Genomic DNA, 14,607 nt, shown 5'->3' on the forward strand with positions numbered 1-14,607 from the left:
CCTCTCTTTCACTCCCTCCTCCTCCCTCTTTCACTCCCTCCTCCCTCTTTCACTCCCTACTCCCTCCTCCTCCCTCTTTCACTCCCTCCTCCTCCCCTCTTTCACTCCCTCCATCCTCTCTGTCTCGCAATACTTTCACCTATAAGCTACAAATAACAGTTTACATAGCAACTGTACTATCAACACTGACAATCAAGACAATTTTGATGCTCTAAACATAGGCTATTTATTTACAGCATTTGAACACTCACTCATATACACACACACACACACACAATAATACTATAAATTGTATAGTCTTTGGTAATATAATTATTTAATTGCCTATTTACCGGTATATAATTATTTACTGTACTATTTTCTACACGGTCTGAAGATTTTGTTGATTCGAGTTACTTTCCTGGCTGCAGTACCAAAACCAAACACAAGGGGCGCCCTGTTGCATTAAACCCACTTTAAAACCGACGTCATAGCCCTGCGACATTTTCAAAATGGCGTAATCTGAACGAAAACGATGAAAACTATAGTGGGAAACGAGTGGATTTTGTTTCATTCACCGCACCGACAACTTTAAATCCAGCAACACTATGCCGGTGTGCAACTTTTGGATGCAAGGCCGGTGTCGATATGGCGACAAGTGTTGGAATGAGCACCCAAAAGCAGGCGGTGGCGGCTACGGTGGAGAGTACAACAGCCGCCCCCCTCAACAGTCCAACAGAGGCGGGGGAGGAGGTAAGGAGTACCTAGTTGTAGTAGCTCCCAGTCTTTTTCTGCTATACTGTAGCTAGTCATGGAACGATTGAGAACGGAGATCTGATTTAGTTTTTTTTTTAAACACTACTGATTCCACACAACGTATCGACGCTTGTGTCACACGAACGCTTCAAACGCACCGACGTTGTCATTGCGCTAAAATAGTACGCACCATCATTTGGATTTGTGTTCAACATTCACCTCCTGCTACCATTTCTGTCAAGCCGTCTACGCATACGTTCGACAAATTCAACATATGCACCACAAAGAACGCACTGCAAGGCAAACGCAGCGTTTCATTGGGAATGAATGTAATTATGTTGGACCAACATGAAACACTGTCGGTGTGTTCTAAGCGTAACAATACTACACGATGATGACGTTCTCAGCTCGACGTCACACTGTCATCTGAATATGGTATTATAACGATGACAACATGACGTGAGTTTGAATTTCGTGGTCGCACATTGAGATGTGGTTGCAAGTACGATTAGCAAATGTGTAATTTCATTTCGGAAGTTTGTATCATGATGTGTGAAAGATGTAACAACTGTCGCAAACTTGTAATTTGACATTTACAGGTAATCATGGCTACCCAGACTATTTGCATTGCCCCCCTCCCTCTTCTACTCTGTTATTATCTATGCATAGTCACTTTAATAACTCTACCTACATGTACATATTACCTCAATTACCTCAACACTGGTGCCCCCGCACATTGACTCTGTACCCGGTACCCCCTGTACATAGCCCCACTATTTTTTATTTCCAGCTGCTCTTTAATTATTTGTTATTCTTAGCTCTTACCCTAACCCTGCTGAACAATCCAACCATTTTGTTAGTGTCATTGATGTAAAGTGTCATTGTGTCACCACTGGTCCTGTGGTGGTCTGGCAGTATGCTGCTTTCTAGTGTTCTGACTCCATCTACACCTGAAATGAAATAAGAAAAAGAGGAATAACAATACTGTCTAGTCAGTCAGTAACTAGACTAACACTCATGTCAAATGATACCCAACCAATACGCCTAGTAGTCTTTATCTCTGGAGTCTGTTGCTATGTCTCTTCTCATGGAGGCTTCCCTGTTCAGAGGAAACATGGAGCAATTTGTGGAGGAGTTGTATTTACTATGCGCTCTTCCGGGACAATGTGGATCAACCGGTTGTTTCAGTGCAACAATTGTTTACTGGCAGAGGACTATAGACTATAGAGAAGAAGTGGCTACTCTCTTGTCTGACGCACCGGCTCCTCCGTCAGCCACAATGGGTTTTGCGGCTCAAGCCGCTTAAAAATTCCGGAACCTTCTCTCACCAGCCGTTATAATCATCAGCTTTATGGCTGATGGCTCTTTTCTCTTTTGCCAAGGTAATCCATCCACCTGACCTTCGGGCGAGGTTTGGCTCTGGGCTGGTGAGTAAACCTTCGGGCGAGGTTTGGCTCTGGGCTGGTGAGTAAACCTTCGGGCGAGGTTTGGCTCTGGGCTCGTGAGTAAACCACCTGACCTCGGGCGAGGTTTGGCTCTGGGCTCGTGAGTAAACCTTCGGGCGAGGTTTGGCTCTGGGCTGGTGAGTAAACCTTCGGGCGAGGTTTGGCTCTGGGCTCGTGAGTAAACCTTCGGGTGAGGTTTGGCTCTGGGCTGGTGAGTAAACCTTCGGGCGAGGTTTGGCTCTGGGCTGGTGAGTAAACCTTCGGGCGAGGTTTGGCTCTGGGCTGGTGAGTAAACCTTCAGCAGAGGTTCTGGCAAGTAAAACAACAAACATTTTTTTAACAGAAACAGATGGGCTTTTGAAGCTAATGAATTGAAAGTGGGTCATGATGTTATGCAGCCTAGAAACACATTTCTCCCATCCAATATAAGGGTAGTCAAATCTATAAACATCCTGTTTTCAGGGTTTGGGAACAGAGTGTGGGTGAACCCAGCTCAGAGGTCTGGAGGAGGAAGCTACGTCCAGCCGTCATCCTTCTCCTCCCAGCAGGGTGGCAACAACTGGGGTCCAGGAGGAGGAGGAGGAGGAAGGGACAGCCAAGCCCAGAGCTCTAACTTCAGTTTCGCAGCCTCCTCTCCAAACCAAAACAGATTTTCTGCCTTAAACACTCAAAGCAGCTTCGACAAAGGTGGGAGAGGAGAAGGGGAAGACAATGAAAAACACTTGTAAGTCCACTGATTGCTTGGGTGGGAACAATTATCTCAATGGGATTCAGAATTCACACACATACATACATATATATATATACACACATATACTTTTTTGCCCCACTGTGTATGTGTATTTAGTCAGCAAGTTCTCCCACTTAAAGAGATGAGGCCTGTAATTTTCATCATAGGTACACTTCAACTATGACAGACAAAATGAGGAAAAAAAATCCAGAAAATTACATTGTAGGATTTTTAATGAATTTATTTGCAGATTATGGTGGAAAATAAGTATATATATATATATATATATATATAAATATATAAATAAATAAATAAGTCCCTGACAAAGTAGTCTTAGTACTTAAAATAAGTATATATATATTATATATATATAGATACTTATTTTCCACCATCATATAATATATATATATATATATATAAAAATGAGTCCCTGACAAAGTAGTCTGTAAATATGAAATGGCCTGTTATCAGAATGCCTTGTCTCCTCACCAGAGAGACCATCCAGAAAGATATGGAGATCTGGGAGACTTCAGGCCAGTGGCTTTTCTCCTGTTACTCTGTCCTCAAAGCAACCATCTCAGGTAAGAGAAACAGCTTAGCTTTGGTCTGCCCCACTATAGGATGGTCTAAATATTTGACACTATAACATTTATTATCTATATATATAAATATACATATTATAAATTTTATTTTATAAATAATATCTATTTAACTAGGCAAGTCAGTTAAGAACAAATTCTTATTTTCACCGACGGCCTAGGAACAGTGGGTTAACTGGTCTAGGAACAGTGGGTTAACTGGTCTAGGAACAGTGGGTTAACTGGCCTAGGAACAGTGGGTTAACTGGCCTAGGAACAGTGGGTTAACTGGCCTAGGAACAGTGGGTTAACTGGCCTAGGAACAGTGGGTTAACTGGCCTAGGAACAGTGGGTTAACTGGCCTAGGAACAGTGGGTTAACTGGCCTAGGAACAGTGGGTTAACTGGCCTTAGGAACAGTGGGTTATACTTTATATAGGAACAGTGGGTTAACTGGCCTAGGAACAGTGGGTTAACTGTAAATGAGTCCCTGACAAAGTAGTCTTAGTACTTAAAATAAGTATATATATATTATATATATATAGATACTTATTTTCCACCATCATATAATATATATATATATATATATAAAAATGAGTCCCTGACAAAGTAGTCTGTAAATGAAATGGCCTGTTATCAGAATGCCTTGTCTCCTCACCAGAGAGACCATCCAGAAAGATATGGAGATCTGGGAGACTTCAGGCCAGTGGCTTTTCTCCTGTTACTCTGTCCTCAAAGCAACCATCTCAGGTAAGAGAAACAGCTTAGCTTTGGTCTGCCCCACTATAGGATGGTCTGGTTAGTTTGACACTATCACACACACACACATTTATTTTTTATTTTTTTAACCTCTATTTAACTAGGCAAGTCAGTTAAGAACAAATTCTTATTTTCACCGACGGCCTAGGAACAGTGGGTTAACTGGTCTAGGAACAGTGGGTTAACTGGTCTAGGAACAGTGGGTTAACTGGCCTAGGAACAGTGGGTTAACTGGCCTAGGAACAGTGGGTTAACTGGCCTAGGAACAGTGGGTTAACTGGCCTAGGAACAGTGGGTTAACTGGTCTAGGAACTGTAAGATAACTGCCTTGTTCAGGGGCAGAACGACAGATTTGTACCTTGTCAGCTCGGGGATTTGATCTTGCAACCTTTCGGTTACTAGTCCAACACTCTAACCACTAGGCTACCCTGCCTCCCCACATGGGCCCCGTAGCATGCGCTCCAGCGGGTATATCTCACTAGTCATCCCCAAAGCCAACACCTCCTTTGGCCGCCTTTCCTTCCAGTTCTCTGCTGCTAATGACTGGAACGAATTGCAAAAATTGCTGAAGTTGGAGACTTATATCTCCCTCACTAGCGTTAAGCATCAGCTATCTGAGCAGCTTACCGATCGCTGCACATCCTCATCTGCACATCTATCACCAGTGTTAATTTGATACATTTCCTACCTGGTTAAATAAAGGTGAAATAAAATAAATGAATAAAAACACAGTTGTTTACCATTACCTCAGTTGGGATGGAAGGAACATCTTGGATAGATCGTGATGTAGTAGCTGTAGTAGTAGCTGTAGCTGTAGTAGTAGTAGCTGTAGTAGTAGTAGCTGTAGTAGTAGTAGCAGAAGTAGTAGTAGTAGCAGTAGTAGCTGTAGTAGTAGTAGCAGAAGTAGTAGTAGTTGTAGTAGTAGTAGTAGCTGTAGTAGTAGCTGTAGTAGTAGTATCAGAAGTAGCTGTAGTAGCAGTAGTAGCTGTAGTAGCAGAAGTAGTTGTAGTAGTAGCTGTAGTAGTAGTATCAGAAGTAGCTGTAGTAGTAGTAGTAGTAGCAGCTGTAGTAGTAGTAGCTGTAGTAGTAGCTGTAGTAGTAGCTGTAGTAGTTGTTGTAGCAGAAGTAGAAGGCTATATTAGATTGGCTGTGATGTTAACTCCAGTATATTGAATGGATGTGGATGACATTGAACCTAGTCTCCTCCTCTGTGCAGGGTTCACAGAGCTCTCTCCAGAGGAGCTGAGACTGGAGTACTACAACACCAAGCCATCAGGAGACCTGCAGGGATATGTGAGTAGAATCACATGCATGTGTCCCTGTATCTGCATGAACACAGTATAACGTGAAGCCATCTGCCCTGGGATTCAATGTCATGAACACAGTATAACGTGAAGCCATCTGCCCTGGGATTCAATGTCATGAACACAGTATAACGTGAAGCCATCTGCCCTGGGATTCAATGTCATGAACACAGTATAACGTGAAGCCATCTGCCCTGGGATTCAATGTCATGAAGACAGTATAACGTGAAGCCATCTGCCCTGGGATTCAATGTCATGAACACAGTATAACGTGAAGCCATCTGCCCTGGGATTCAATGTCATGAAGACAGTATAACGTGAAGCCATCTGCACTGGGATTCAATGTCATGAACACAGTATAACGTGAAGCCATCTGCCCTGGGATTCAATGTCATGAACACAGTATAACGTGAAGCCATCTGCCCTGGGATTCAATGTCATCAACACAGTATAACGTGAAGCCATCTGCCCTGGGATTCAATGTCATGAACAATACTTTATTGATACATATGAGACAGACATTTGTCTTCGGCTTTTAACCAACCCCTCTGATATACACACATTATGTAGGAGAGGCTGGAGCAGAGGGGAGAGGTCAGACATTATGTAGAAGAGGGGAGAGAGAGGTCACATATTATGTAGGAGAGGCTGGAGCAGAGGGGAGAGGTCAGACATTATGTAGGAGAGGCTGGAGCAGAGGGGAGAGGTCACACATTATGTAGGAGAGGCTGGAGCAGAGGGGGGAGAGGTCACACATTATGTAGGAGAGGCTGGAGCAGAGGGGAGAGGTCACACATTATGTAGGAGAGGCTGGAGCAGAGGGGAGAGAGAGGTCACATTATGTAGGAGAGGGGAGAGAGAGGTCACATTATGTAGGAGAGGGGAGAGAGAGGTCACACATTATGTAGGAGAGGGGAGAGCAGAGGGGAGAGAGAGGTCCCACATTATGTAGGAGAGGGGAGAGAGAGGTCACACATTATGTAGGAGAGGCTGGAGCAGAGGGGAGAGAGAGGTCACACATTATGTAGGAGAGGCTGGAGCAGAGGGGAGAGGTCACACATTATGTAGGAGAGGGAGAGAGAGTCACATTATGTAGGAGAGGGGAGAGAGAGGTCACATATTATGTAGGAGAGGGGGAGAGAGTCACATATTATGCAGGAGAGGGGAGAGAGGTCACACATAATGTTGGAGAGGGGAGAGAGAGTTCACATATTATGTAGGAGAGGGGAGAGAGAGTCACACATAATGTTGGAGAGGGGAGAGAGAGGTCATATATTATGTAGGAGAGGGGAGAGGGGAGAGAGGTCACACATTATGTAGGAGAGGGGAGAGAGAGGTCACACATTATGCAGGAGAGGGGAGAGAGAGGTCACATATTATGTAGGAGAGGGGAGAGAGGTCACATATTATGCAGGAGAGGGGAGAGAGGTCACACATAATGTTGGAGAGAGGGGAGAGAGAGGTCACATATTATGTAGGGAGGGGAGAGAGAGGTCACACATAATGTTGGAGAGGGAGAGAGGTCATATATTATGTAGGAGAGGGAGAGAGAGGTCACATATTATGCAGGAGAGGGGAGAGAGAGGTCCCACATTATGTAGGGGAGGGGAGAGAGGTCACACATTATGTAGGAGAGGGGAGAGAGGTCACACATTATGTAGGAGAGGGAGAGAGGTCACACATAATGTTGGAGAGGGGAGAGAGAGTTCACATATTATGTAGGAGAGGGGAGAGGAGAGGTCACATATTATGCAGGAGAGGGGAGAGAGAGGTCCCACATTATGTAGGAGAGAGAGGTCACACATTATGTAGGAGAGAGAGGTCACACATTATGTAGGAGAGAGAGGTCACACATTATGTAGGAGAGAGGTCACACATTATGTAGGAGAGAGAGGTCACACATTATGTAGGAGAGAGAGGTCACACATTATGTAGGAGAGGGGAGAGAGAGGTCACACATTATGTAGGAGAGGGGAGAGAGAGAGGTCCCACATTATGTAGGAGAGGGGAGAGAGGTCACACATTATGTAGGAGAGGGGTAGGAGAGGTCCCACATTATGTAGGGGAGGGGAGAGAGGTCACACATTATGTAGGAGAGGGGAGAGAGGTCCCACATTATGTAGGAGAGGGGTAGAGAGGTCCCACATTATGTAGGAGAGGGGAGAGAGAGGTCCCACATTATGTAGGAGAGGGGAGAGAGAGGTCCCACATTATGTAGGAGAGGGGAGAGAGAGGTCCCACATTATGTAGGAGAGGGGAGAGAGAGGTCACACATTATGTAGGAGAGGCTGAAGCATCCGCAGTGCAGCGCCCAACGAGAAGTTTAGGGGCTTAAGTTCCTTGTTCCCAACAGTGATTCTAACTTAAGGACAGGGGTTCCAGATAGCATCACATTACATATATACTGTATGTCTGTGTGTTTTTGTTTTTTACTGAGAAATTAATTTCAATCAATACTGACAGCAGCCTTCCTTGTGTTTGTAGGCTAACGTCATCAATCAGCTGGTCAACCAATGGAGAAGCAGAGTCCAGGAGCTGAGGGCTATGAGCGGCAACACCAGAGTCGCTATGGTAACACACACACACTACTTTCTGTAGTAATACGACAAGACAAATAGAACGCCTTGTATGTACCAGGTGAGTAATACTCTCTCTTCTCTCCCAGCTTGCAGAGCTGGACAACCCAGCACCACAGGCAGCGTCTGGAGGCTTTGGGTCGACACCAGTGACCGGCTTTGGGTCCTCAGCACCATCTGGCTTCGGAACAGGTAAGATCTGCTGTAGCCTGTGTTCTTCATAGGAAGACAATACAAATGGAATACAGGCGTGGAGGCCTTCTGTAACTCCTATGTTGACTGGCTAAGACCCTCTCTGTAACTCCTATGTTGACTGGCTAAGACCCTCTCTGTAACTCCTATGTTGACTGGCTAAGACCCTCTGTAACTCCTATGTTGACTGGCTAAGACCCTCTGTAACTCCTATGTTGACTGGCTAAGACCCTCTGTAACTCCTATGTTGACTGGCTAAGACCCTCTAACTCCTATGTTGACTGGCTAAGACCCTCTAACTCCTATGTTGACTGGCTAAGACTCTGTAACTCCTATGTTGACTGGCTAAGACCCTCTCTGTAACTCCTATGTTGACTGGCTAAGACCCTCTGTAACTCCTATGTTGACTGGCTAAGACCCTCTGTAACTCCTATGTTGACTGGCTAAGACTCTGTAACTCCTATGTTGACTGGCTAAGACCCTCTCTGTAACTCCTATGTTGACTGGCTAAGACCCTCTGTAACCTCTATGTTGACTGGTTAAGACCCTCTGTAACCTCTATGTTGACTGGTTAAGACCCTCTGTAACCTCTATGTTGACTGGCTAAGACCCTCTCTGTAACTCCTATGTTGACTGGCTAAGACCCTCTAACTCCTATGTTGACTGGTTAAGACCCTCTGTAACCTCTATGTTGACTGGTTAAGACCCTCTGTAACCTCTATGTTGACTGGTTAAGACCCTCTGTAACCTCTATGTTGACTGGTTAAGACCCTCTGTAACCTCTATGTTGACTGGTTAAGACCCTCTGTAACCTCTATGTTGACTGGATAAGACCCACTAACTCCTATGTTGACTGGTTAAGACCCTCTGTAACCTCTATGTTGACTGGTTAAGACCCTCTGTAACCTCTATGTTGACTGGTTAAGACCCTCTGTAACCTCTATGTTGACTGGTTAAGACCCTCTGTAACTCCTATGTTGACTGGTTAAGACCCTCTGTAACTCCTATGTTGACTGGATAAGACCCTCTAACCTCTATGTTGACTGGTTAAGACCCTCTGTAACCTCTATGTCTCACTGGCTAAGACCCTCTGTAACCTCTATGTTGACTGGCTAAGACCCTCTGTAACTCCTATGTTGACTGGATAAGACCCTCTGTAACCTCTATGTTGACTGGATAAGACCCCCTCTGACTCCTATGTTGACTGGCTAAGACCCACTGTAACTCCTATGATTACTGGATAAGACCCTCTAACTCCTATGTTGACTGGCTAAGACCCACTGTAACTCCTATGTTGACTGGCTAAGACCCTCTAACTCCTATGTTGACTGGATAAGACCCCTCTGACTCCTATGTTGACTGGCTAAGACCCTCTAACTCCTATGTTGACTGGCTAAGACCCACTGTAACTCCTATGATTACTGGATAAGACCCTCTAACTCCTATGTTGACTGGCTAAGACCCACTGTAACTCCTATGTTGACTGGATAAGACCCTCTGTAACTCCTATGTTGACTGGTTAAGACCCTCTAACTCCTATGTTGACTGGCTAAGACCCTCTGACTCCTATGTTGACTGGCTAAGACCCTCTGTAACTCCTATGTTGACTGGATAAGACCCCCTCTGACTCCTATGTTGACTGGCTAAGACCCTCTAACTCCTATGTTGACTGGCTAAGACCCAATGTAACTCCTATGATTACTGGATAAGACCCTCTAACTCCTATGTTGACTGGCTAAGACCCACTGTAACTCCTATGTTGACTGGCTAAGACCCACTGTAACTCCTATGTTGACTGGATAAGACCCACTGTAACTCCTATGTTGACTGGATAAGACCCCCTGTAACTCCTATGTTGACTGGATAAGACCCCCTCTAACTCCTATGTTGACTGGATAAGACTCTGTAACTCCTATATTAACTGGATAAGACCCCCTGTAACTCCTATGTTAGTGGGACATGCAGTTGTCCTTTTAAATATTTACTTCCGTTCCTAATCCTCTTCATTCCTATATTGAACATAAGGTTCCCATGAGAGAGTGCCAATGTTTGTGCCTGAGGGATTGGAGGATAGTGGGCTCGTAGGATGATATAAACTCAGCAAGAAAAGAAACGTCCCTTTTTCAGGACCCCGTCTTTCAAAAACGATTTGTAAAAATCCAAATAGCTTCACAGATCTTCATTGTGAAGGGTTTTAACACTGTTTCCCCATGCTTGTTCAATGAACCATAAACAATTAATGAACATGCACCTGTGGAACGGTCGTTAAGACACTAACAGCTTACAGACGGTAGGCAATTAAAGTCACAGTTATGAAAACATAGGACACTAAAGAGGCCTTTCTACTGACTCTGAAAAACACCAAAAGGAAGATACTCAGGGTCCTTGCTCCACTGCGTGAACGTGCCTTAGGCATGCTGTAAGGAGGCATGAGGACTGCAGATGTGGCCAGGGCAATAAATTGCAATGTCCGTACTGTGAGACGTCTAAGACAGCGCTACAGGGAGACAGGACGGACAGCTGATTGTCCTCGCAGTGGCAGACCACGTGTAACAACACCTGCACAGGATCGGTACAACCGAACATCACACCTGCGGGACAGGTACAGGATGGCAACAACAACTGCCCGAGCTACACCAGGAACGCACAATCCCTCCATCAGTGTTCTGACTGTCCGCAATAGGCTGAGAGAGGCTGGACTGAGGACTTGTAGGCCTGTTGTAAGGCAGGTCCTCACCAGACAACACCAGCAACAACGTCGCCTATGGGCACAAACCCACCGTCGCTGGACCAGACTGGCAAAAAGTGCTCTTCACTGACGAGTCGCGGTTTTGTCTCACCAGGGATGATGGTTGGATTCGCGTTTATCGTCGAAGGAATGAGCGTTACACTGAGGCCTGTACTCTGGAGCGGGACGATTTGGAGGTGGAGGGTCCGTCATGGTCTGGGGCGGTGTGTCACAGCATCATTGGACTGAGCTTGTTGTCATTGCAGGCAATCTCAACGCTGTGTGTTACAGGGAAGACATCCTCCTCCCTCATGTGGTACCCTTCCTGCAGGCTCCTCCTGACATGACACTCCAGCATGACAATGCCACCAACCATACTGCTCGCTCTGTGTGTGATTTCCTGCAAGACATGAATGTCAGTGTTCTGCCATGGCCAGAGAAGAGCCCGGATCTCAATCCCATTGAACACGTCTGGGACCTGTTGGATCAGAGGGTGAGGGCTAGGTCCATTCCTCCCAGAAATGTCCGGGAACTTGCAGGTCCCTTGGTGGAAGAGTGGGGTAACATCTCACAGCAAGAACTGGCAAATCTGGTACAGTCCACGAGGAGGAGATGTACTGCAGTACTTAATGCAGCTGGTGGCCACAGCAGATACTGACTGTTACTTTTGATTTTGACCCCTCTTTGTTCATGGACACATTATTCCATTTCTGTTAGTCACATGTCTGTGGAACTTGTTCAGTTTATGTCTCAGTTGTTGGATCTTGTCGTGTTCATAAAAATATTTACACATGTTAAATTTGCTGAAAATTAACGCAGTTGACAGTGAGAGGACGTTTATTTTTGTTGCTGAGTTTATATATCTGCTACTTCTCTCAAACTGGACTCTCCCTCCTCTCCTCAGGTTTCGGAGTGCCGGCCCAGGCCCCAGTCCAGGACACCTCAGGTGCCAGTAATTTCAGCTTCGCTGGACCAGGTGCAGCTTCTACTGCTCTCGGCAGTGCTGCGCCAGCCATCGCACCAGCTCCCACTGGGATTGGCTCTATGGCCACCACTGTTCCCTCGGCAGCCGGTTTCTCCTTTGCCACCCCTGCTGCCAACAAGGAGCCAACTACAGCCGGTTTCGGAGCTCCTGCCTCTGCGTCCGGGTTTAGCTTCACCTCGACGGTCGCTGGTGGAGGAGGAGCATTTGGAGGGAGTGGTTTCGGGAGTGCAGCGCCAGTGGCTGCAAGTGGTTTTGGACAGGCGAGTGGAGGGTTTGGGGTTATGGCCCCAGCAGACAGTCTCTTCACCCCCCAGAGCCAGCTGAGTGAAGAGGAACTGAAGGAGTTTGGAGGGAAGAGGTTCACCCTGGGACAGATACCACTCAAACCCCCCTGTTAATATGCTGGTGGTCTGATCCTACCACTCAACCCCCCTGTTAATATGCTGGTGTTCTGATCCTACCACTCAACCCCCTGTTAATAAGCAGGTGGTCTGATCCCACCACTCAACCCCCTGTTAATATGCTGGTGGTCTGATCCCACCCACCACTCAACCCCCCGTTAATAAGCAGGTGGTCTGATCCCACCACTCAACCCCCCTGTTAATAAGCAGGTGGTCTGATCCCACCACTCAACCCCCCTGTTAATAAGCAGGTGGTCTGATCCCACCACTCAACCCCCCTGTTAATAAGCAGGTGGTCTGTTCCCACCACTCAAACCCCCCCTGTTAATAAGCAGGTGGTCTGATCCCACCACTCAAACCCCCCTGTTAATAAGCAGGTGGTCTGATCCCACCACTCACCCCCCTGTTAATAAGCAGGTGGTCTGATCCCACCACTCAACCCCCCCCGTTAATAAGCAGGTGGTCACTGATCCCACCACTCAACCCCCCTGTTAATAAGCAGGTGGTCTGATCCCACCACTCAACCCCCCTGTTAATAAGCAGGTGGTCTGATCCCACCACTCAACCCCCTGTTAATAAGCAGGTGGTCTGATCCCACCACTCAACCCCCCTGTTAATAAGCAGGTGGTCTGATCCCACCACTCAACCCCCCTGTTAATAAGCAGGTGGTCTGATCCCACCACTCAACCCCCTGTTAATAAGCAGGTGGTCTGATCCCACCACTCAACCCCCTGTTAATAAGCAGGTGGTCTGATCCCACCACTCAACCCCCTGTTATAAGCAGGTGGTCTGATCCCACCACTCAACCCCCTGTTATAAGCAGGTGGTCTGATCCCACCACTCAACCCCCTGTTAATAAGCAGGTGGTCTGATCCCACCACTCAACCCCCTGTTAATAAGCAGGTGGTCTGATCCCACCACTCAAACCCCCTGTTATAAGCAGGTGGTCTGATCCCACCACTCAACCCCCTGTTAATAAGCAGGTGGTCTGATCCCACCACTCAAACCCCCTGTTAATATGCAGGTGGTCTGATCCCACCACTCAACCCCCTGTTAATAAGCAGGTGGTCTGATCCCACCACTCAACCCCCCTGTTAATAAGCAGGTGGTCTGATCCCACCCCCTGTTATAAGCAGGTGGTCTGATCCCCCCCCTGTTATAAGCAGGTGGTCTGATCCCACCACTCAACCCCCTGTTATAAGCAGGTGGTCTGATCCCACCACTCAACCCCCTGTTATATGCAGGTGGTCTGATCCCACCACTCAACCCCCTGTTATATGCAGGTGGTCTGATCCCACCACTCAAACCCCCTGTTATAAGCAGGTGGTCTGATCCCACCACTCAACCCCCCTGTTATATGCAGGTGGTCTGATCCCACCACTCAACCCCCCTGTTAATAAGCAGGTGGTCTGATCCCACCACTCAACCCCCTGTTAATAAGCAGGTGGTCTGATCCCACCACTCAACCCCCTGTTAATATGCAGGTGGTCTGATCCCACCACTCAACCCCCTGTTAATAAGCTGGTGGTCTGATCCCACCACTCAACCCCCTGTTAATATGCAGGTGGTCTGATCCCACCACTCAACCCCCTGTTAATATGCAGGTGGTCTGATCCCACCACTCAACCCCCCTGTTAATAAGCAGGTGGTCTGATCCCACCATGGACATTTTTAAAATGGCTCGTCTCCTTTCCTTTTATAACTGACTTGATGGAAAAGAGCTGGACTGAATCTCTCTGAAGCCTTTTTGATGAGTAAAAACCACCGCTAATTTACAGAATCTCCCCCATCCTTGATGTAATCACTAATCTGACTAGTTTATACTGGGGGGGGAGAGAAAAAAAACAATCTATCAAATGGATTCTGAAGGATGTCAAGTTTCAACCAAGATGGTGTTCCTGGTAATAGTGCCATGTCATTTGTTTGAGAGGTTTCCTTTTTAAAATGAAAGGGTGGAGCAGAATGTAAGACAGATGATAGTCAGACTACTGGTGGTCTGACTGTACCAGGAACTAAAATAGGCTACTGTTTTTGATATTTTAAAATTTAAATAAGTGTGTTTTAATTATGGTTGGTGGTATTTTTGCTTTGAACCAAATTATGGTCTGTTTTTGTTTGCGTTCATCTCGTGTGTGTGTGTGTCCCCCAGGTGTATATTGTATAAACAATACTTTG

At 46.4% G+C, this 14,607-nt stretch overlaps 1 protein-coding gene and 1 long non-coding RNA gene across 3 annotated transcripts; one reads left to right on the forward strand and one right to left on the reverse strand.

Annotated features, from left to right (window-relative positions):
- Window positions 1-453: 453 nt before the first annotated feature.
- On the forward strand, window positions 454-12,996 carry LOC112229184 (nucleoporin NUP42). Of its 2 annotated transcripts, none has more exons than XM_042310316.1 (7): window positions 454-732; window positions 2,643-2,904; window positions 3,403-3,491; window positions 5,463-5,539; window positions 8,035-8,121; window positions 8,216-8,318; window positions 11,951-12,996. In XM_042310316.1, exons 1-7 carry the CDS (start codon window positions 588-590, stop codon window positions 12,427-12,429), a joined length of 1,242 nt encoding a protein of 413 aa, XP_042166250.1. In that variant the 5' UTR covers window positions 454-587; the 3' UTR covers window positions 12,430-12,996. The 2 variants fall into 2 exon arrangements, with proteins under 2 accessions (XP_042166250.1, XP_042166251.1); XM_042310317.1 differs by lacking the exon at window positions 454-732 and adding an exon at window positions 1,985-2,117.
- A 694-nt stretch (window positions 12,997-13,690) lies between these two features.
- Window positions 13,691-13,983, reverse strand: LOC121841503. Its single transcript, XR_006080523.1, has 3 exons — window positions 13,940-13,983; window positions 13,860-13,902; window positions 13,691-13,702 (listed from the first exon to the last, which is right to left on the reverse strand). It is a non-coding gene; the product is annotated as an uncharacterized LOC121841503 (long non-coding RNA).
- Between the last annotated feature and the right edge of the window lie 624 nt (window positions 13,984-14,607).

Source organism: Oncorhynchus tshawytscha, linkage group LG31, assembly GCF_018296145.1.
Source record: "Oncorhynchus tshawytscha isolate Ot180627B linkage group LG31, Otsh_v2.0, whole genome shotgun sequence".
Lineage (NCBI taxonomy): Eukaryota > Metazoa > Chordata > Actinopteri > Salmoniformes > Salmonidae > Oncorhynchus > Oncorhynchus tshawytscha.

Excerpts from the sequence above, each read along its gene's own strand:
- LOC112229184 (XM_042310316.1), top strand. The coding sequence starts at position 588 with ATGCCGGTGTGCAACTTTTGGATGCAAGGCCGGTGTCGATATGGCGAC. Across the intron at positions 2,905-3,402 it reads GAAGACAATGAAAAACACTT|AGAGACCATCCAGAAAGATA; the intron begins GTAAGTCCACTG and ends TCTCCTCACCAG. Across the intron at positions 8,122-8,215 it reads GCAACACCAGAGTCGCTATG|CTTGCAGAGCTGGACAACCC; the intron begins GTAACACACACA and ends CTTCTCTCCCAG.